The sequence below is a fragment of the Leishmania martiniquensis genome, chromosome 8 (assembly GCF_017916325.1).
Source record: "Leishmania martiniquensis isolate LSCM1 chromosome 8, whole genome shotgun sequence".
NCBI classification, from domain to species: domain Eukaryota; phylum Euglenozoa; class Kinetoplastea; order Trypanosomatida; family Trypanosomatidae; genus Leishmania; species Leishmania martiniquensis.
In genome coordinates this window covers 270,995-291,664 of record NC_090143.1, presented here as the reverse complement: position 1 = coordinate 291,664, position 20,670 = coordinate 270,995, and the positions used below count along the sequence as shown (strand labels likewise).

General features: G+C 62.8%; 3 protein-coding genes across 3 annotated transcripts; all 3 read right to left on the bottom strand.

Moving 5' to 3' along the window:
- Positions 1-46: 46 nt before the first annotated feature.
- On the bottom strand, positions 47-943 carry LSCM1_07203 (uncharacterized protein; the record flags this gene model as incomplete). The annotated part of the gene is made up of 1 exon (XM_067324587.1): positions 47-943. One exon carries the CDS (start codon positions 941-943, stop codon positions 47-49), a length of 897 nt encoding a protein of 298 aa, XP_067180944.1.
- Positions 944-3,034: 2,091 nt separating this feature from the next.
- Positions 3,035-9,214, bottom strand: LSCM1_07202 (uncharacterized protein; the record flags this gene model as incomplete). The annotated part of the gene is made up of 1 exon (XM_067324586.1): positions 3,035-9,214. One exon carries the CDS (start codon positions 9,212-9,214, stop codon positions 3,035-3,037), a length of 6,180 nt encoding a protein of 2,059 aa, XP_067180943.1.
- A 2,748-nt stretch (positions 9,215-11,962) lies between these two features.
- LSCM1_07201 (uncharacterized protein) lies at positions 11,963-20,437 on the bottom strand (the record flags this gene model as incomplete). The annotated part of the gene is made up of 1 exon (XM_067324585.1): positions 11,963-20,437. The coding sequence occupies one exon, from the start codon at positions 20,435-20,437 to the stop codon at positions 11,963-11,965; it is 8,475 nt and encodes a 2,824-aa protein (XP_067180942.1).
- Positions 20,438-20,670: the final 233 nt, after the last annotated feature.

The window sequence follows — 20,670 nt, the reverse complement described above, 5'->3', positions numbered from 1 at the left end:
TGCTTCGCTGCCTTCCCTCGACACACCGCTGCCTCGCCGGTGAGCCCTACAACAACCGCTCGTCTTCTCCCTGAAGCAGCGCGATGGTGGACTCGCCCACGCCGGCTTCCGCAATGTGACTGCCGCCAACGGTCACCACCGTCAGCTCGGCCAACAAAGCGATGACGGCCGCTACCAACGCCGCCCACGCCGCCTCCCACCCTGCCGCAACTTTGAACCCCATTCTGTGGTAGGAGCTGATGCAGCCGTCGAACGGGTTGCAGTTGCCGAAGGGTGCGTCTGATGAACCCACAAAGAGCGCTTTAGCAGGAGCCGCGGCGATCCCGATGTCCAGCGCCACAGGATTCTTCTTCAATGTTGGGGTTGTGAAGAGGGGCTGGACTTGGGGCATCTTGTGCAGCTCCTCATTCGGCAGGATCATGATCGCCGGCGCTGCGACGCACGCGGCCGGGCCCTTCGCCGTGACTGCGTACCCTGTGCTACTCTCCTCACACCAGTTGTTCTCGTACATGGCGTGCATGAGGTAGCAGTTTACTCCGGCTGCAGCAATCGCCACGAGCAGCAGCATGCAAATCGGTGCCCCGCACACAGTGCGCACGCGATAGCCCGAGTTGGTGAAGGATGGAGACATGTGAAAGACCGCGAACAGAAAGGTCACAGAGAGGGAGACAATACCGACAAGAGTGGCCCTCTGCGCCATCTCAAACGCAATCGCCAGGTCGTGGCAGTCCTTCACGAACGTCTTGACAGGGATGTGCTTTTCCACGGCGGGAGTGTAGATGTCTGTCGTCCACAGCGACTGCGTGATGGAGGAGTTAAGCATCTCGATCTTCAGGCGGAATAAGGGCAGCATCGTCATGGCACCGAGGCACAGCGCCGCCGACACTGCGTGGGCAACGACGCCGCCACGCGTGAGAGCCAGCTTCGTATCTGCCGACACCATTTTCTTCGCTCGCTTTCGTCTTTTTTTGTTACAGATATATATATATATATGTGTGTGTGTGAATATATTTTGAGTATGCCTGTGCTTGCGCACTGTTGCTGACGCGTATGTGCGCGGCTGCTTCGCCCCGTGCCACGAACGCAGAGACAGACACACGCACACGCACGACAGGCACTGGAAGCAAGGCACGCAAGAAAAGTTGCGGAGAGTAGGCGAGAGAGAGAAGGAAGGGGGGGCACTGGACGATTCTTTCTCCCCTTTCCACTTTTGTTTCCCTATTGTTGTCGCGTAATCACGTTCACTGCTCGCTGCTGACCTGGAAGGGGGTGACCCAGAGGCGTCGTGAGTGTATGCGTTTGTGCGCGTGATCAGGTAAAGAAATTGGAAAGTGTGGGTGAGGAGGAGAAGAGCGAGGGAGGTGTAGTCGGTAGCCTCACCGACCGTGAAAGCGGTGGTGGTGGTGGTGGGGCGGGTGGGTGGATGGCGGAAGGAGAGCGCCGGGAGCCGTGCGTCTCTTGCCGGCTGGCGTTGCCGTTCGCGTCTTGCTGTCACTGCAGGTGAGCCTATCAGCTAAAAGAAAGACGAGCCGCTCAAAGATGGGGGGGGGGAACAGAAGCGGTGGCAACAGCACATTAGCCCTCTCCTCCTCCTCCTCCATCTCCCCCCTCCTCCGTGCCTGTCGCCAGCCGACACGCCCACTATCTCTGCCCTCCTCAAGGGGAGATGAGGAGTGCTCCATGACTGTATGTATGTGTGTGTGTGTGCGAAACCAAAGAGAGAAGACCTCCACTGTGTCGCTTGCGAAGCGGGTGCGGACACACTCACGCATGACTGCGCCCCTTCCCCTTCGGCATGGTCCTCCGCTTCTACATTGGATCTTACGTACGACAGCATCGTTGTCACTTGCGTGCGAGGGTTCCCTCGATGTGAAGGATTCCTGATCAGGCGCATGCGACTTGCAGATGCGCTGGCAACATGCGCTTGCTTGAACCCTCAGCCCCGTCATGCTTAGTGCTCAGGTGCACGGCCCTACAACACCCTCATGTCGGGCGACTGTGTTGTGCGAGAGGAGAAAGCGTGAGGGGGGAGTGGCGGACGCTCCAGCTGGTCCCATGCGCTTCATCAGCGCTCCTCCGCATGTGTGTGTGTGCTCATATCACCGCGTCACCGCTGCGCTTGCGGGCCTCATTTCGGCCGTACGCAGACGTCTCTGCTGAGGGCCGAAGCCCTACTTGTCCTCCCATGCCCCACCCGCGGCGACGGAAGTGACATCGCCGGGGGCCCGGATCAGCCGAGCAACCGACCTTTTTTTTTTCGGGGTGGGGGTGGGGGCAAAAACACACGCAGACATTGTGTTGCTCGCAGGACGGGGCTCGGACACACAAACGCGGTTTGCTACGCGGGTGGCCTTTACGAGGTGCACCCGTCGTTGCGCCGACTGTGTGTAGGCAGGGCTTATCCACACAAAGGACCTGCGGTAAGGCGACTGGCTGATGTGCTGATTTCTCTACTCATCTCAGTGAGGAGACCTGCATGGCGCCCTTGTCGCTTGGAAACACATTTCCTGAAGACGATGAACGTACCGAAAAAAAAAAGAGTGCGAAACTGTCGGGAGAACGAAAGAGCGCGCGCGCACTGAAGTAGATGCTGCAGTGCTACAGAGAATGAAATCGCCTGGGCGACGAGAGGATGGACGGCTCTATCGGTGCCGCGAGCGTGCAAAGTGATATCCCCAGCGTGCTTTACCACAGTATCGCTGTGCACAGGAGGTATAAGCGTACACGTCTGCGTGCGTGGGGTGATAATGGTAAAGGTGGTGTTGGTGGTGGAGAGCCATGCCTCCCACCCCTTCCCACCACGATCAACGCACAGAGGGAGAGGGAGGCGTACACAAAAACGGGGAACCCACTAACAACTGACGAAGTCTATGCAGGGCAACGTATATATATATAATTTATATCTGTGTGTGTGTGTGTGGGACGTCCAACGAAGCTGCGGAGGCGACACGAAGGCGGAGCGAGAAAGGCACGCACACAGTCGTCTTCAGCAACAGCAATTGTGTGCCACTACGGCGCACCTGGGCGCCGCTGCCTACTGGTCCTTGCCGCCGCTGCTGCTGTTCTGCACCCACTTGGTGCTCGCATACGGGTTCCACCGAAACGCCTCCCGCTGCACGTAGTTGTCTGCATCCACTCGAAGCACCGACCTCCCCTTTGTCTTGGACCCCTCGTTGATGAGGTTGGTGGGGAGCCTGCTGGTCGGCGAGAGCCGCCGCTGCCCTCTATCGCCGACCAGTAGTAGCGCTGGCGCGGCGAACCAAGATGTGATAGGGGCGCTCGACGAGACTGGGGGGCTGTGCGTGGTGGTGGTGGCGGCGGCGAAATCCACGACCGGCCCGGCCGGCGCCAGCGCCGTCAGAGAGGCGCCAAGCGAGGGTGGCGGCAGCGATGCTGCGCCAGCGCCGCTGCCCGTATTGATCCCTGCTGTTATTGCCGTGTTTCCAACGCCGGTGCGCCGGCGCACCCGGACCGTCAAGTTGCCAGCTGATGCGGGGGCCGCAGCCGCAGTGCAGAAGGGAGCCACTCCTGGCGGAACGGACGGAGCAACGAGGGGGCTGGCATTGGTACTGTGGTGAAGTACCCTCAGCTTGCTTACGCCCGCCATGCCACTTCCACCAACGGCGTCACTGGGGGTGGACGGGGCAGAGACTGTCACCGCCGCCCCGCCTGTGCTCGATGGCAGGTGCGCCGCAGCCGGCGTGCAGGGGGCCGGCAACCTGACGGGGCCCCAGAAGCGGAAGATGGCCGGAATGCCGCCGCGCTCTGTCTGCGGGTGGGGCAGTGGTACGAGCTGCGTGACGGCCGTGACAGGGTGGAATGGGGTGTTGGCGGGCAAGGGCGGGTAGTACTCATTTTCCTGCCGCTTTCCAGCCTGTATGCACGTGTTGCCGCCGTGCCGGTAGTAGTAGTCGGGCCCAGCACCCAGGACAATCCTCTGACCAGGGCTGCGCATGGCGGGACTGCCGCTGCCACCTGGCTGCTGCGTTGCTCGCTTCGAAAAGAGGCCGGAAGGCGCTCCCCTTGCCGCCGTAGCAGTGGTGGAGCCGGGTGTCGGCCTGACTACGCTGCGGCTGGCCTGCGCGCTGGTCAAGTCCCCGAAAGAGTGGAGGAAGCTTGCCGAGCTGTCCTGCTGCGCTTCGAATCTGGCTGTCGCTGGTGCAGCGCTAAACGGCGAGGCGGGTATGCTAGTGAAGGACCACTGCAGCACAGGCGCCGATGCCGGGGAAGCCGGCTGCTGCGGCTGAAGATGGTGAGAGGATTGCTGCTGAAGCTGGTGCGCTGGCGCGGGGTGACTGCGACGTGCGATCGACGTCGAAATATCAGGCACCGTTGCATACCGTGTCGGAAACTCCTGCGGCAGATGCTGGCTCGGCGTTGTGCTCGTGCCGGCACATGGTAAAACGCCGAGGCCGGGATGTGGCGGCGAGGAGGCTGCTGCACCATCCTGAGCCGGATCTGCATGGAGACTGCCGGCGCCGGTGCCTTCGCCGCGCCGCCGCGGCTGTTCTTCCGAGGGTGCCTCCAGCGACTTCCTTTCCCACGAAGTGCATTCCCCGCCCACCTTGGCAGGCGACGAGGAGGCCGCCGCAGCGGCGGCGGTGACGAGCGCTGGAGACGATGGTGCAGAGCTCGCCAACGACGTGCTGCTCGACGGACGCGCACCCGCTGAGGTCGCCGTCGATATCGCCGCCAGATTCTGTGCTTCCTGCCCGGGCGCCTCGGCCCCTTTCTTCTTGCTGCGGTTGCGCTCCATCAGCTTCTGCCGACGCAGCCGGCCCTTCGCGAACTTCGGGATGACGCCGTAGAAGTACCGCTGACGGTTGTGGCGGAAGCTCCAGAGAAAGTAGCGACCGCCAACTTGGATAGGGCTGCCGTCTGGCAGGCTCAGCCAACCCACGTCAGTGCGGTCTTCGTAGAAGCGATTGTCCACGATCCACTTGGTCCAGCTTAGCAGCAGCTCGTCCAGCCCGACGCATAGAAGTCTGGCGGACATGGAAGGGTCCCCGATGAAGTTGGCGCTGCTCAGGCTGCCGTCGGCGCCCACCGCTACGCGGCCTGTGGTGATTTGTTCCGCAGTTTCCGCTGGCACCGTGGATGCCCCTCTCGTCTCCGCCACGGCGGCAGCTTCGGCAGCTGCTGCCCTTGCCGCGAATCTTCGGCGCAGCTGCACGTGCTCGTAGTGCTCCCACCGGCGCTCATCGAAATTAAAGACGACCAAGTCACCATCACAGAATTCGTCCGCGGCGTAGGTGAAGACATAGCCACACTGTGCCCGCTCTCGTGCTTGCCGAGCTGCAAGCGAGTCCGCCTCCCCGGGGAGGCCGACGTTGCTGCTGAAGTGAGGCGCGCTGGAGGAGCATGTCGAGTCAGGCGGTAGAATCATTTTGCGCAGTCGGTGCGCGGCACTTGGCCCAGAGGCCACGTTGTCCACGTCTGATACGCTGAAGCACGTGATGAGGCCTTTCGTCTTGAAGTAGCCCGCCATCACCTCCATGTCCTCCACCTGCTCAATGACTACTCGCCGACCGTCGCCGTTGCGCGCCGATGCGGTGCGGTGACCGTCACCCTCGTCATCGTCATCGAGCGGGATGCTGACGGTGCTGGGCCGCCGCAGCCGCACCGTGCCCCCGTAGCTGACGCTCGTCGTATCCACTGGCTCGATATATGCACCGATGAAGATGGGTGAGGCCGCGGCGGAGCAGTAGTACAGCAGCGCCCGCACGCAGTCTTCGCGCAGGAGAAAGAGAAAGCAGCGACCGCGCGTCGTCGCCAACATACCACACTCGTACAGAGCATGACTGCGGCGGCGTGTCGCCTTGGGCTCTTCCTGCCGCTGCTCGTTCTCACGCAGGATGTCGCGCTGAATGTAGCTGGGCCATAACGTGGTGCTATCGGCCACATCGACATTCGGAGTGGCAATGTGGCTGACCCCGTCTTCATCTCGGCACCCGACGTGCTTCTTGTCCGCAGCGACGCCATCCGCGGCTGCGGCGGTCAGCTGCGTCACCGTCCTCTTCACCGCTTCCTTCGTGCTAGCATCGTAGTCAAAGAACGTGAAGAGCGACAGGGGCGCATGCGGCTCAAGGCGGGAAGAAAAGCGCTGAAAGTTTGGCCGCTGGGGCACCGCTGGCCGCTGAGGTTGCTGTCTTGCGCGAATCGCCTCCGCTGCTGTTGTATCGATTGACTCATGTGGCATGGAGCGGCTTGCCGCTGCGCTCTCAGCGACAGCAGCACGTGGGCAACGGTGCTCCTTCCCACCCACGCGGGGGTCTACATCATCGTCCTCGTCATCATCGTCGAGGGCGCTCACGGTGAGTGTCACGGCTGCGCTGTTAGGCATCTGGCGAGAGGAAGAGGTGCTGGCTTTGGTGAGGTTCTCACCCGATACGTCTCCGCTCTCCTCGTTGCCACCGCTGCGGTGCGGCAGTCCCCCAAAGCCGCTCTCTACAACAACAGATATTCCGCCCATCACACTCGCCAACACGGGTGTGCCCCAAGTGTTGCCTCGCGCGCTTTCTGTCGCCTCCGCGGGAGGCGACGCCGACGCAGCAGCACCATCCGCCGCACGCTGCGCCGTTGGTAGCGGCGGCGGAAACGGGGAGGCAGAGCAGAGGGCGGAACGCTGCGCCACGTTCGTTGCGTGCCGCTTCTTCTTGCCGCTTCCAAGCCCCACCGCAGCCTCGAAAACTGTCCCGCTTTCGCCGACACTGTCGATCGTGCCCGACTCCCCTCTTTCTTCGTCCTCGCCCTTGTCCTCATCCTCTTGGTCGCATGGGCCGTGGCCCTCTGGTCGACCAATCGTGACTTCATCGAGAGCACGTGTGAGGTGGTGACTGCGCCGATCGGCGCCGTCGCCTTCCACTACGTTCAAGTCGCCGCGCTCGCCACCCCTCCCCAAGATCCCCACGCCTTGCGCTGCCGCGCCCGTTGTCAGCCCGTTGTCAGCCGCCGTCTCACGCGCTTCCACCACCGCCGGAGCACCACCATCGCTCCGCTGCAGCGCCGCTGTCGGAGGCGCCAGAGGGTACGAGTCTGCGGCGGCACACGTGGTGGACACAGTCCCATCGCACAAAGGCCGTATTGCGGAGGGCGCCGAGCAACTCTCCGCATGGGTAATGCCGACGCTGCCGCTCTCTCCATCGCCACACGCGCCGGTAGTTGTCCACTGACTCGTTGCTGTACCCGTGCCGACAACGTCGCCCGTCTGCTCGTGCTGCCGCACGGACCGCTCCGGTGGGGTGAAGTTGCGCGCCATGTACAGGTTCGCGTTGATAAAGTTGTAGAAGTTGTTCTCACGATCCACAACGTCGAGCCAGTTTCGCAGCAGCAGATCGCCGTCATCCACCTCGGCCACTGCCGCCTTGGCTCGAAAAAACGTCTCCCGCACCATCTGCAGGTACGGGATGTTCGACAAGACACATGTAGACCAGATGGGGCGCGTCAAGGCGTCGCTGAGCCCCGCCTGCCGACACATGGGGCGATACGACAACAGCGTGACCAGAGCGGCGCGGTTGACGATCTTGTCACCGACGGAGCCCTCGATAAAGCGGCATAATCGCATCACCGGCGGCTTCCGCTTCATCTGCTCGATGTGGGCGTCCTCGGCCACCTCGCTCTGCTCGTACCCCCGCAGCCATCGCGTGCCCCGGCACCTGGACGGCAGCAGGCCATCCAAGCCAACAACGCGAACGGGCGTGACATTAATGATGAACTCTTCCTCGCCCTCCTCGTCGACGCACTCTGTGTTTGAGACGACCTCGTCCGCGTCGTTGTTCTCCATGGGCGAATCCGCGTCCTCGTCAGCGCGTTGCGCCCGCGCGGCGCGGCGAGGCAGACGAGTGGACATGAGCCGGCGCAGCCGCGTGTGGTTCAACCACTGTGTTACCCGCTCCCCGCAGCGCGCGCACCAGCTGTAGCGCACCGGCGGCTCAACCTCAGGCTCACCATCCGCCGACGCTGCGGACGACGTCAGCGGCTTCTCGCAGTACACCACGTCGTGCAAGCACCGTTCGTGTACGATCGGTCTCTGCGAGTTCTGCGTCGTGCCGTCCGAAACTCCGCTGGACAGCATCGCGCTTCCCGCCGCCTCCGCTCTGCGAGAGCCGTGAGATGAGGCGGCGGCTTGGCATTGGTGTCTGACGAAGTAGGCGAAGTGGTAGAGCACCCCATGCTCCTCGACAAGATGGACGCGGCCGTCGCGGTACTTCGGGTCGTCCTCAAAGTGATAGTGGCGGCGCTCCACAACAGGCAAGGGTGCCCGCGGTGCTGCCCCGACGCCGGAGGGGCGAACGTCATGGAACGCCGGGGCGATGTAGGGGATGTGGTGCTTACGGCAATACTCAGCACGCATCTCCTCCTCTTCCTCCGTCGTCATGCGCAGTGCTATCGCACGGGAGAGTGGATACAGGAACTTCGCCGGGGGCGGCGGTAGTAGCGACGCCGAGGACGTGGCTGATTGACCAACAGAGGGACTGCCGGCCACAGCCGCTTCGACGCCCTCGCGGCGCCCACTCTTTGCCGCATCACTGCCGTCCTGACGCGCCTCTGCCCTCGCATCCGTAGCAGGCACGACGCCGTCGTCTTCAGTGCCGTTAGCGGCGTCGTGGCCGCCGCTTAAGCTGCTCCTCTTGCTGGTGCGACAGCCCTGCCGCTGGTGGCGCTCAGAGAGGTGCGATAGGCCAGCCCGCCAGCGCTGCTCTTCCTCAAAGAGCGTACACATCTCCGAGTCCGTCTCAACGAGGGTGCCCTTCATCGGCTCCGTCACGAGGACACGGTACAGCTCATCGCGGTCCTCGATGGAAGGGCGGAAATGTCGGCCAACGCGCGGCGAACACCCGGCAGCAACCCCGGCCCCTCTGCGGGCGGGGTCGAGGTTTCTGCCACGCTCCAGAATTTTTTCGCAGATCTCTTCATCGTAGTAGTGCAGGCTCGGGTCCACTTCATCCACCTCCGCGCCCCAGTCCTCATCTTGAGCCGCACGGAAGGCCTCTGCCACGGTCTCGGGCATCACGGGTGACAAATCCTTCATGTCGAAGCAGTACAGCGCTGACTGATGGTTGCGTGCGCGGAACAGCTGACGGAAGGCGAGGCTATTCGGAGAGGGAAAGTAATGATCTGTCATCGGGATGTGGAACACAATGTGCGAGCCGCAGTTTGCGAAGAAGACGGAGGACGGGTCCTCGTTGGACTCCCGACTTGGCAGCGCGCCCATCTTGCAATATGGTCTTCCTCGCAACGACCCGAAGAAGATGAAGCGGAGCAATACCAACGGTAATGAGGCCACCCCGCCGCGGCTCGACAGATCCGCAAAGACACACACACACACACTCAAAAAAAATGGCGAGGATGACTTTCACCGTTTCGGATACTGTCGTTCGCGGCGGTGCCGTGGCGAGGTGTGTGTGTGTGTCTGAGTGGAAGTGAAAGGGGGCAGAGTGACAGGAGATGGGGTACCCCTGCAGCAACACGGGCCTCCCGTTCTGACCGCTAAAACACGCACGGAGTTCTCCGACGTCTCCCTTGCGCTTCCGCTCCTCCGCGTCACCCTCGCTCTTTTCCGTCGGTGTTCACCTTCTCCCCCTCCCCTCTCCCTCTTCCCCTTCACGAATGCTGAGACGTGGCCACGGGTGCGGTTCGTTTGCCTCTCACACATACACAAACAGACAGACAGACACACACACACACACGCACACACACAGACACACACGTACGCACACGCATTCCTCCGAAAAAGAAAAGCGCGCGCGCGCGACAACAATAGATACGAGAGGTATTCAAAAAAATCGAGCTAGCACACCCGTCGAGACGATAGGGAGACGACCGAAAACACACACACACACATATACACACGCAGCGGAAGAAGAGGTTGGGCGGAGTTGACAAGAGCAAGAAAAGGGAAAGCTGGGCACCCCCTTCCCTTCCTTCAGCAACAAAATGCGCCACACACACAAGCACCCACGCCCACTTACCTGTGTCGGGCAGTCCGTCTCTCTCTCTCCTGTGTGTGTGCGCGTGTGTGTGTATCTGTGAGTCTGTGTGTACGCGGCGTCTGAGCAGATGAAAGAGAACCAAACAAAAAAGGGTGCGAGGGGTGGGAGATGGGCGGAGGCGGAGGGGATCGCCAATCGACGTTGTGCTGATGGGCGCACGGACGCTGTACGTGGATCTGTGAAGACGCCACCACGAGGTCGTGATGCAAAGACACAGGTGCGCGTTCCTTTGTGTGTGTGGCTGCTACTGCTGCTACAGTGAGCAACTCTATGCAAGATCGTGCGAAGGTGGAGGGGAGAGCAGGAGGGAGCAAGAGAGGCACCCGCACGCAGTCACGCACATAAGCGCGTGCTCGCGGGCACGACGATGAGCCGCCGTGGAGGAGGTATGGGCGTCCAAATAGGAGCCGGAGAAGAGAAGGAAGGGGGGAGGTGAATAGGAGAAGAGGTTGAAACAGAAAATGTGGAGGCGAGCGCTGCGGCACGACCACACGTCGGCGCTCTGGTGAACATCGGCTGAGAGGCTCAGGTGCGAGAGGGAGACGGGTCCGTGTACCTGCGTGCATAAGGCAAGACGGCCTGCTGCAAGCAAGACAGGAGACAGGCACTCGCAGAAAGTGGGAGGGAGACAGACCTGAGCAGTGCGTACTCTTCCACGTCGCCGCCACGAGCACGAGAGCTCCGTCGCCCCCCCCCCATAGAATTCATTAGCGCGTTTTCTTTTCCGGCACATCGCCATCGAACCGGTCAACGGAGCCCCCATGGAGGAAGACTGTCCTGGCCGGCCCTTCCCTCTCACCCTCACTCACGACATGCGCCCTTTTCCTTTGCAGCCACCACCATAGATGACGTCGTTACACACACACACACACAAGATGACAGAGAGAGAGGGAGGTGGGGGCAGCGGGGCGAGACCCGTAGGCGCCGCTGCGCAGATACGCTACTCAAACGTACACACAGACGCAGGCAGAGAGACGCAGAGAGAGAGAGGGGCCCGGCAGGTACTTCTTCCCTCGCCAATCGACAGAAACCTGACTTGGGCCCCTCACTGTTCCTCTACAATATGGACAATGGCGAGACACTGCGGCAGAGCATCACCACAGGACTCACACAGCGAGCTATATATATATATATATAACCGCGCGCAACAATGACAGCGCATAGGAGAGAGAGAGGGGAAATAAGAACAGAGCAGCACACGTACACACGAGCGCACAAAACCGCACACGCGATGAGCTAAGCCACCGTCTCCACATCACCGCCGCTCCCGCGGCCCTCACGTAACAAGGAGGTGAGCTCCTCTTCGCTTGTCACTTTAACTGCACCCCGTGCCTGCGAGAGGCCACGCCTGTGAGACCGCCAGGAATCGATCTCGAGAGCAACAACGGGATGGGGGAAAGAAATTCAGAGAAGCAACAAGAGCGAACGAGCGAGCAGGATGTGAGCAACGGAGACACCGCCATTCGCCGGCATCGGCATCGGCTACGTCTTTTCGCAAAACCAAAAGAAATGAAGACACACTTGCGCGCGCGCACACACACACAGAGGGAGGGAGGCAGAGGGAAGAGAGTAAACGGATCCGACGACAAGAGGTACACACTTACACTTGCACACCGAAAAAAAATCCCAACAGACAAAAGACACGCCACCTTCACCTGAGAGAAGAGAAGAGCGCCGGCGGAGGTGTGGCAGTGAGGAGCAAAAAAACGGGTCCGGATAGGCGGAGGGGTGCGAGAGATGAAGGGGGTGAGGACGTGATGATGGGCGACTGCCGGCTCCTGCACACGCAATGGGGCGTCGACCGCCAGGCACTTCATGCACCGCGTACCGCACACGCGCCGAGCCCTTCCTCACTCAACGCACATCTTTTTTTCTTTAGAATGACAGTGCTGCTCGGCATGCCGCCGCCCCTCTCCCCTCTCCCCTCCGCACACTCCACTTGCACTTCTGCACCCGTACCTCCGTTTCTTCTACGACATCGCGTACGGATTGTGCGCAAAACGCTGTGTGGCCGTGCCGCTGCTCAAGTCGAAGGAGCCTTCCGCGGCGCCCACGCTGCTGCTATGCGTGTTCTGAGTGTGAGAGCTGCCGACCATCCGCGTCTCCGGCTCCGCTGCGCCTTTCGGGGAGGTGTGCGGCATCAACGATTTTCGCTGCTGCTGCTGCTGCCGCTGATTTTGCCGGCTGTAGCGCTCCTGCAATCCAGGTGAGACGCGGAGTAGCGTGCCGCTCGCGTTCGGCGTTGGGGCCAGCGGCTGCGACGGTACGGCCGGCTGCTGCGTTAGGAGTTTGTCGTATCCGTCCAGCGAAGGTGACGGCTGTGTGTTGCCTTGCTGCTGCTGCTGGTGCGGCGTGTGTGCGTGACTGGCGGGCGCAGGTGGGGAGCCACTCGTGATCATTGCCTTTGGCTGAGTTTCGCTACCACCGCCAGGGTGGAAAGGGCCGCTGGCGGCGGTAGCCCGAGTAACAAGGCGCTGCTGCCTCGGGTGGCGCTGATGTTCTTGCTGCTGCTGCGAGTATGATGAATGGGGCCCAGAGCGTGAGGAGCGGTAGCCCTGACTATCGCTCGTTCGTTGCTGCTGCGCCGCTGCCAACGCCGCTTGCGTTGATGCAGACGAGGCCGCAGGTTTCATTGTAGCGATCGTGCCATTATACGAGTTGGCACAGTGCATCGCGGGAGATGCGTGCGTGACGGTCACCGAGACTGCCGCCGCCGCTGCTGCACTCTGACCGCTACCACTGCTTATGGCCGCTACCGGAGACGTGGGCGTCGCCGCCGTCGCCGCGTTCGGCGAGCGCGGCTCTGTTTCCTGTTCACACGCATACGCGGACCCGGCAATCCAAGCCCCCGTGGCACCAGCGTAGCTCGCGTGCGCATGGGCATGACCTCTGCTGCCATTGTGGCTGCCGCTGCCTGCTTGTGCGGCGTACTGCTGATGGTGGTACTGAACAGGAACTGGCGTAGGCGAGCTTGACGATGGCTGAGAGGAGGCTGAGCTGGGGTGCTGATGCTGTTGCTGCTGCCGCTGCTGCTGGTGCTGGTGCCATTTTGGATGTGGCTGCTGGTAGTGCTGCTGCGGGTAGGGCAGCTGAAATTGACCACCTGCCCCGTGAGCGCCTCGGCCGCCGTGCATCATGGAGTCATCGTAACTCATGTTGTCCGCCCCGTCACTGACCGCCGCCGCACCCTTCCAGGCCCTTCCACCAGACGCCATCGCAGGTGCGCCACCGTTGCTGTAATCGTTGCTGGAAGACTGCACCATTGTCTGAAGCGAATACCTCGAGTTGCGCTGCTGCTGCTGCTGTTTCCGGGCGGTGGAGGAGGCGCCAAACGGATGTGGGCCTGCTGATGGCGCTCCTGCCGCCCTGCCACCGGCGCTCGCTTCCACCAGCGGCTGAGGTGATGGCTGACCTTGTTGCGGCTGTGAGGGCCGGTACTGAGGATAGGCGTTGGCTGTGCTGCCTTCCGAGCCGGGCATTATGGACGATGCCGGCGCCGTCGCTCCTTCAGCCATTGCCGCCACCGGGGTGGGCGCTACACTAGCGCTGCCGCTCGCGGGGTACCCCGAGTGTGGCGGTGTGTAGCCCTGCGCGCCTCGGCCATTTCCACCGACGGCGGATAAGAGAGGGGTGGAGGAATTGCTCATGAGTACGGAGGCGCCTGAGCCGCCCGCCATCGCCGGAAGTGAGAGCCCGAGCCGGCTGTAGCCGCTGTTTGCGTTCGGATTAGCGCCCCTTGGCAGTGACATGGTCACACCGCCGCTACCGGTATTGTTGTTGTGGCTGATGCTCCCGCCATTGTAGCTGGCGTTGCGTGGCCCCATCTGCTGCTGATACGCATGCTGCTGCAGCGTGGATGACGGCATCTGCCCGTAGCGTGAGTTTGCTGGAGCCGCCGTCCCTGTACCACTGAGAGGCGAAGGCGGCTGCTTATAAGGGGGGCAGCCGTGGCTGGCGACGCCTTCCTTACTCCCTGCGGCGCTGCTATCCGTTATCGCGGACGAGGGGAACGTTTGTTTCGGCTGCAGCGGCAGCGCCGTGGAAGAAAAGGGGCCGGTGTGAGGAGGCGCAGTGTTGGCCTGCAGTCCTGCAGGCTGCATGGTGGCTCTTGCCGCCTGCGACGACGCGCCGAAGGACACCGGCGCGGGACTCGTGAGGTGGTAGGACGTGGCCCGCAAGCCTGAAGGCGCCATGGAAGCAGCTGATACATCGGCGTACGTGCTATTACCTCCTCCAAGAGCAGAGGAAGGCGCAGCCGAAACAGCCGTCAACGTAGTTGGCTGTTGTTGCTGCTGCTGCTGCATCGGCGCTAATACGGAGCCACTGGCGACTATATGGAGGTTCGATACGTGGCGGGAGGAGCTGGTGTTCATGGCGGCGGGGCCAGCGTTCGGTGCCGACATCGCCATCGTTTGTGGCTGCTGCCGTGGACCGTGGTGGTGGTAGGGGCCAGGCGCCAACTCTGGATGCTGTACTGCCGCACTAGCGACAGCGCTGGCGATCACAGGCTGCCCTTTGTAGTACGGCTGGCGAGACACGTGCCGCTGCTGTTGGGTGGGCCGCGCACTGTAGGACGCGTACGGCTGCCGCTGCACCTGCTGATGTTGAGCGTGGCGAGGAGACGGCACCCGCGGCCCTCCCGGGGTCGATGAAGGACGCACGTTTGTCTGCGCGGCGCCCGTGTCGATGCACACGGTGGGTGGATGGAGGTGTGGCGGCGGTGAGGAGCTGGGGTGCCGCTGCAGCTGTGCAGGAGAAGGGCAGCCGTGGCACGACTGCTCGTAGACCGCGCTCTCCACCCCAGAGGTGAGGGCCGGCGGTGGTGGCGACGACGAGGGAGGGGGAAGGGGAGTATCCGAGTAGCTCGGGCCCGATGCGTGCAACGCTGTTGGGTAGTGGTACGCGCCACTCTGGTCACTATGGCTGATGCGGTCGCACGTGGCCGACGGTGGCGCTTGCATGTATTCCATGAACTCGTACTGCGGAACATGGCAGCGGCTTTGCGGAGCTCCCTTGTAGCCCAAGACTGCTGCGCCGGGGTCGGTGATGTGACGGCCTTGCTGCTGCTGCTGCGGCGGCGACACGTTCGAGGAGCGGGGTTCGCCCTGCTGGTGACACTGCTGTGGCTGCGCAGATGTGCGTGACCATTCTGCTGCCTTGCCCCGTCTTTCCCTGCGTCCTTGAGAGTACCCGGCACTATCGGCCGGTGCAGTGGTGGACTGGCGGTTGTGCTTTGCCGCCGTCGAAGCTGAGGTGCTGCACTGCTGCTCGCGCGAGACGGCGTTTTTGCTGTTGGTGTGACTCACGCTGCCGTAGTGGTGCGGAAGTGCGCGTGGGTTGGAGAGCGATGCGCCTGTCTCGGTGCCCATTCCTCCCGAGGCCACAGAGGAAGGCGGCGATTGCGACGGCGCGGGGTCTGGATGGGATGGGCCACTGCGCTCTACAGCCGCCGCAGCTGACCCTTCGACAAGTGCTGCCTCCGATCCCTTCTGAGTTCCCACTGCCGCTGAAGAGGACAGCGATGGCGACGCGGCCTCGCGCGAAGCCGCGGCGCATCGACTGGAGATAACTGGTGTATTGTAGAGGACGGGCGGGGTAGTCGCCGAGGTTGTGACGGGCGACGAGGCGGATGAGGGCGTTGGTGGCGGTGACTTTTGACGAGCGCCAGAGCGGGGAGCGCCGCTCGTGTGTGCAGGCAGGCGCGCACCACCGTTGTTGTGCCTTGGGTTGCTCGAACGGTTAGTGCTTCCCGCAGCGGCGGTTGCTGCACCGCTCCCAGGCGAGGTGAGCCCGGACCCACCGCCTCTGCCCGCGGCACCGGCCGATCGCGGGTGCTGCTGTTGCCGTTTCGAAAGCGAGTCCGCGTAGGCGACGTTCAGCGGCACGTCGGTGCGTGTGTCACCTCCGCTGCCACCACAAGCGTCGAGGTCGCTCATCGACGCGGACGGCGTCACTGCCGTCGACGTGGGAACTCTCGCGCGGCAGTTTTCGGCGCCGTCACGTGCTGATGCCGGTCCAGACCGCACTTCCTTCCACTCTGTCTTCCCACCATCGCTCTCACCAGCTGCTTGCCCGTTCATCGCACTGCTTGTGGGGCTGCACTCTGAGGCGGGACTGCGGGTTCCTGGTGATGTGCCCTGACGGTCACAGGCGCTGCCGTTGCCGTCGGCACTCAAGTGGCCCTGCTCCAAAGCGCCCACGATGCACTTGTTTGGCGATATCCTGTACGCGGACGGGGTGCCGGCACCGCTGCTGCTGCTGCCGACTTTGGATCGATGCTGAGCGCTCAAAGCGCTGGTCGGCCCGCTCAGGGTGCCGTGGGCGCTGCTGCGGCGGGTACGGCTGTCGTGCTGCGGCTGATTCTGGGCGTTGCTGCCACTTGCGTGGTGGCGCTTGTGCTTCTCCTTGGAGAACTTGGGGATCAGCCCGTAGAAGTAGTGCTGGCTGTCTTGCTCGAAGCCCCAGATGTAGTAGCGGCCCTCCTGCACAATGTGCCCCGCGCTGTCGCGCAGCCACCCCGGGTCGGAGCGGTTGCGCATCGTGGCGCTTTGCAGGCGGCGCTTGATCCAGCACAGCAGAATGTCTTCCAGGTGGATATCTTGCACATCCTCAGCATCGACATCGAAGCCGCCTCCGCCGCTCGTCAGCGAGGCGTTCTGGCACGCCTCACTGCACTCGGCGGCCCGCTTCAGCGCCGCGACGTCGGCGGTGTCGTTTCGGCTCTCCACCGGCTGCTTGCCCTTTTCTGGACCACCGGCCGCTTTCTCTTCCTGCGCCGGCGGCGTGCGCTGACGCCGCTGCGCGAGCTGCTGCTGGTGAAAGTACTCAAAGTGCTCCCAGCGACCCCTGTGGAGGTTGTAGATGACCATGTCGCTGTCGACGAAGGAGCCTGAGGGATACATGTACTGGTGCGCCGCGTACGTGCCACCGCCGTCGGTGGCGGCCGCGGCCGCCTCTGCCTCGTCAAGTGTGTAGGCGTCGGCACCGTCCTCAGGAGCCTGTAGATTTCTCTTGTGGTGCTCCAACGAGGGCCCTCGCGCCTTGCTAGAGGGGTGCACGACTGCGTAGACGAGGTAGGGTGGCGCGGCGTCGTCGTCCGCCGTTCCCTCTCTTCCCCCTTTGACATTCGGCTTCGGCTTCTTCTTGTTGTCTGCCGCCGCACGGGGCTGACGCCGCAACTGCAATCGCCGCTGATGATCGGAGTGAAGCTGTTGGAGATTGCGCGGTGGCGGTAGCACCTGCAACTCGTCAGCCCCTGTCACGCGGTTGCGCATGAGGTGCAGCCGGATAGCGCCGCCGTAGTCGTACATGGACAGCTCCAGTGGCTTCATAAAGAGCGACGTCGACACCGGCGCGGTCGCCTCGGCGATTAGGTGAAAGAAAGACTCCTGCGCCTCGCAGCGCACGCGGGAGAGGGACTGGCTGCCGCGGATGGTGAGTTGCGTGTAGAATTCCATTTCGGTGCGCGGGAACAGCAGATTATGCTGCACGGCTGCTTGCGAGGATCGGGTCGGGATAGCAAGCGAAACTGGCCGGCTCGGGAGCTGCTGACCTGCCTCGTCGACCTTTTCCGCAGCGCTGCGCCCAGCGGGCAGAAGCAGCGAGCCCCCCAAGGCCGCCGCGTCCCCGTCACCGCCCGTTGCCGCGGTAGCGGCGGCGGCGGCTGTCACTGCAGCTTTGGCTTCAGCCTCTGCCTGCTCGACACGCGCGCGCGAGGCGCGCTCGAGGTATGGCAGAATATCAGAAAAGCCGTAGATGTACGACTGCAGATCGTTCTCCGTGCCCTTGATCATGTCGCGCAGGCCACGGTAGCCGAGGTCCACCTCTGCGGCTGCCGCACGCATGCGGAAGCGCATCTCACGAGAAATTTGCAGCAGAGGTATGTTCGACAGCAAGCCCAGGGTCCAGAAGGGCCGCGTCAGCGTCTCCGGCAGCCCGGCGTCGAAGCAGACGTTGCGGTACACCTGAAAACCAAGCAGGTAGGCGCGGCTAAGGATCTTGTCGCCGATGTTGGCGTCGATGAACCCACCACCAGACATGATGGGCGGCTTCACCGGCAGCGACTCCACATAGGCATCCTCCTCAGGATCATCCTCGTAGCCGCGAAGCCACGGTGTGCCGCGGCACCTCGACTCCGCGTAGCCGTTGCAGCCGACAACGCGCACAGGGCAGATAGGAAGGATGAAGGGGGCGGCTGTGACGAGCTCCAGCTGCTGCACCACACGCGACTGCCTTTCCTTGGCCGCTGCCGCTGCTGTTCCACTGGCGGTGGCAGCGTCGGTGCCGGGGAGGGGTGCCGAGTTTGGCGTGCCCTCGCGCTGAGCATCACCGTCTTCTTCCTCGTCGTCTTCCGCCTCGCTGGAGGTGCTGGGCTTCCCGTCAGAGCGTTGCAGCGACGCAGCATCGTCGGCAAGGCCTGTCGTGTCTTGCTGTCGCTGACATCCCCTCCAGCCGCGACTGGCAGATGAAGCAGCCGCGCCTTCGCCTTTGCCGTCACCATTGTTGTTGACGTCGGCCTCCTCCTCCTCCTCGGTGCCCTCCACCTGCGCGACAGTCGCCCCGGTGGCCGCTCCCGCAGCCACTGGAGAGTCTACTGTGGCGCTAACGTGCCTGTAGCGTGCCTCCTTGGCTCTTCTCAACTGGCTCGCGTTTTCTTTAGAGCCTGCCTCGTCCTCCTCCTTGCCGAAGGAGGAGACGGTGTGGTAGAAGGACGAGGTCTGCCGGCTCATGTGGCACAGCGCACCGTCGTCGTCGCCGCCGCTGCTGTGCGTCTGCAGCGTGGCTGCTGCTCCACGTTCTGTAGTAGGGGGGTCTAGTGAGGCTGCAGTGGTTGACACGGTGGCCGCTTCAGCGGCGGTGCTGGTTGCCGTAGCGGGCGCGCTCGAAGGCGACCCAGAGGCTTCGCCACTACCCGGGCTGCCCTCATGACCGGCCTGCTGTTTAAGCCGATCCCGCTCCTGCTGCTGCTTCAGCAGCTCTTCCCTCTGCCGTCGCACACGCTCGCGTGGGTCGACGTAGGCGGTGTTGTAGGCGAACATATACAGTACGCCATCTTCCTCGACGAGGTGGATGCGGCCATCCTTGTACTTGGGGTCGTCTTCAAAGCGGTGATAGCGCGACGTCGGCACGTGCAGGGGAGAGAGCGAGGACGGCGTGGGCGAGCGGAGGAGGCTACTTCCTTCGTCGGCTCCTGCAGCAGCGACGGAGGACGACATCGAGGGTGCGATATCGTCGCCGTCGCCGTGTCGGCTTTGCTGCGAAGGCGCCGCGCCAGTGCGCCTCCGCTGCTGCTCTGCGAGGTACGCCGCGCGCGTCGCCTCTTCCTCTTCACGACTCATGCGGACCATGATGACTTGAGGCACAGGTCGCAGAAACATCGGCGGTGGCGGCACCTTGGCCGCCTCATCAGCTTCCTCCTTCGTAATGCGCCGCTGCGGCGGGTCCTTCAGAGACTCAGAGGGCGTCCCAGACGCCGGCTGTGCTGCCTCGCTGGCAGCTGCACCTTGCTTGCACTGGCGCCGGTATGCGCGCACGACGTTCCGCGCCTCCTTCCAACGGCGCTCGGCCGCGTACAGTTTGCACATCTCCTTATTTGTGTCGACGAGGAAGCCTTTGTTGGGCTCCACGACGAGGGCGTTGTACAGCGCCTCGGGACTGCGTGCGAAGAATCGGTTGAGGACGTCACGCTCCTCGGCAGTGACCGGAGCCGTCAAAGTCACGGCATCTGTGTCAGCAGCAGCCGCTGCCTTCGTGGAAGCGTGGCGCGCCTGTCCGAGGCGAAGGTGCGAGGCGGAGGAGGACGACACGGACGGCGAAGACGGAAGGCATCGAAGCCCGCCTCCTTTGCCATCTAAGCTCACATAGTTCAGCTCCTCGGCAAGACCCGTCTGGTTGTCTTCATCCTGGATGAGTTGCTTGGTGGCGTCGTGGGTGTGCCAGTGCGCTGATGGGTTCGGCCGCTGCAGCTCTTCGCAGACCTCTTCATCCCCGTCTGGGGATGGCAACGCGGGCGAATTGGGTGACACACACTGCGTATCATCTCTGAAGAACTGACTGTAATTGCTTGCGTCAATCGTGTCGACACCTACCCACTCTCCATTGGTGTCACTGCCGTCGCCAGGCGGCTCGCCGTGCCGAAGATACGGCTGAGGCTTTCGGCGGCCCGTTGGTGGCACCCTCGCCCCCTCCCCCGCCTCTTCCTTCACACATCGCTGCTCCATGGCACGGCGCCGGTACCTTCGCAAGAGTTCAGGGGACATGAGCGAGAAGTTGTATTTCGCGGACTGCATCTCGCGGCCCGCGTAGAGTTGCTTGAAGGCGAGTGAGTCGACCGAAGGGAAGAAGTGCTCCGTGAGGGGGAGAATGGCCATGGCGTGGCTGCCACTCTGGGCGAAGTGAAAGGCGCCGGGGTACTCGTGGCTCTCACGGCTGGGAAGGATGCCCATCGTGGATGAGTGACGGTGGAGGTGGTGACTTGCGCACCAGCGCAGGGCGGAGGAACGGAAGAAAGAGAGAGAGGAAGGGAGGGGCCACGCGTGTGCGGGTTGGTATCGGCACGACGGTGATAACGGAAAACAACAACAGCAAAAAAAAGATTTGCTGCCCACAGGGCGAAACAACCAAACAAAAAAAGAAAAGGTGACACGCTGCGCCCCACTTCTTTCGTCCGCACCCTCGC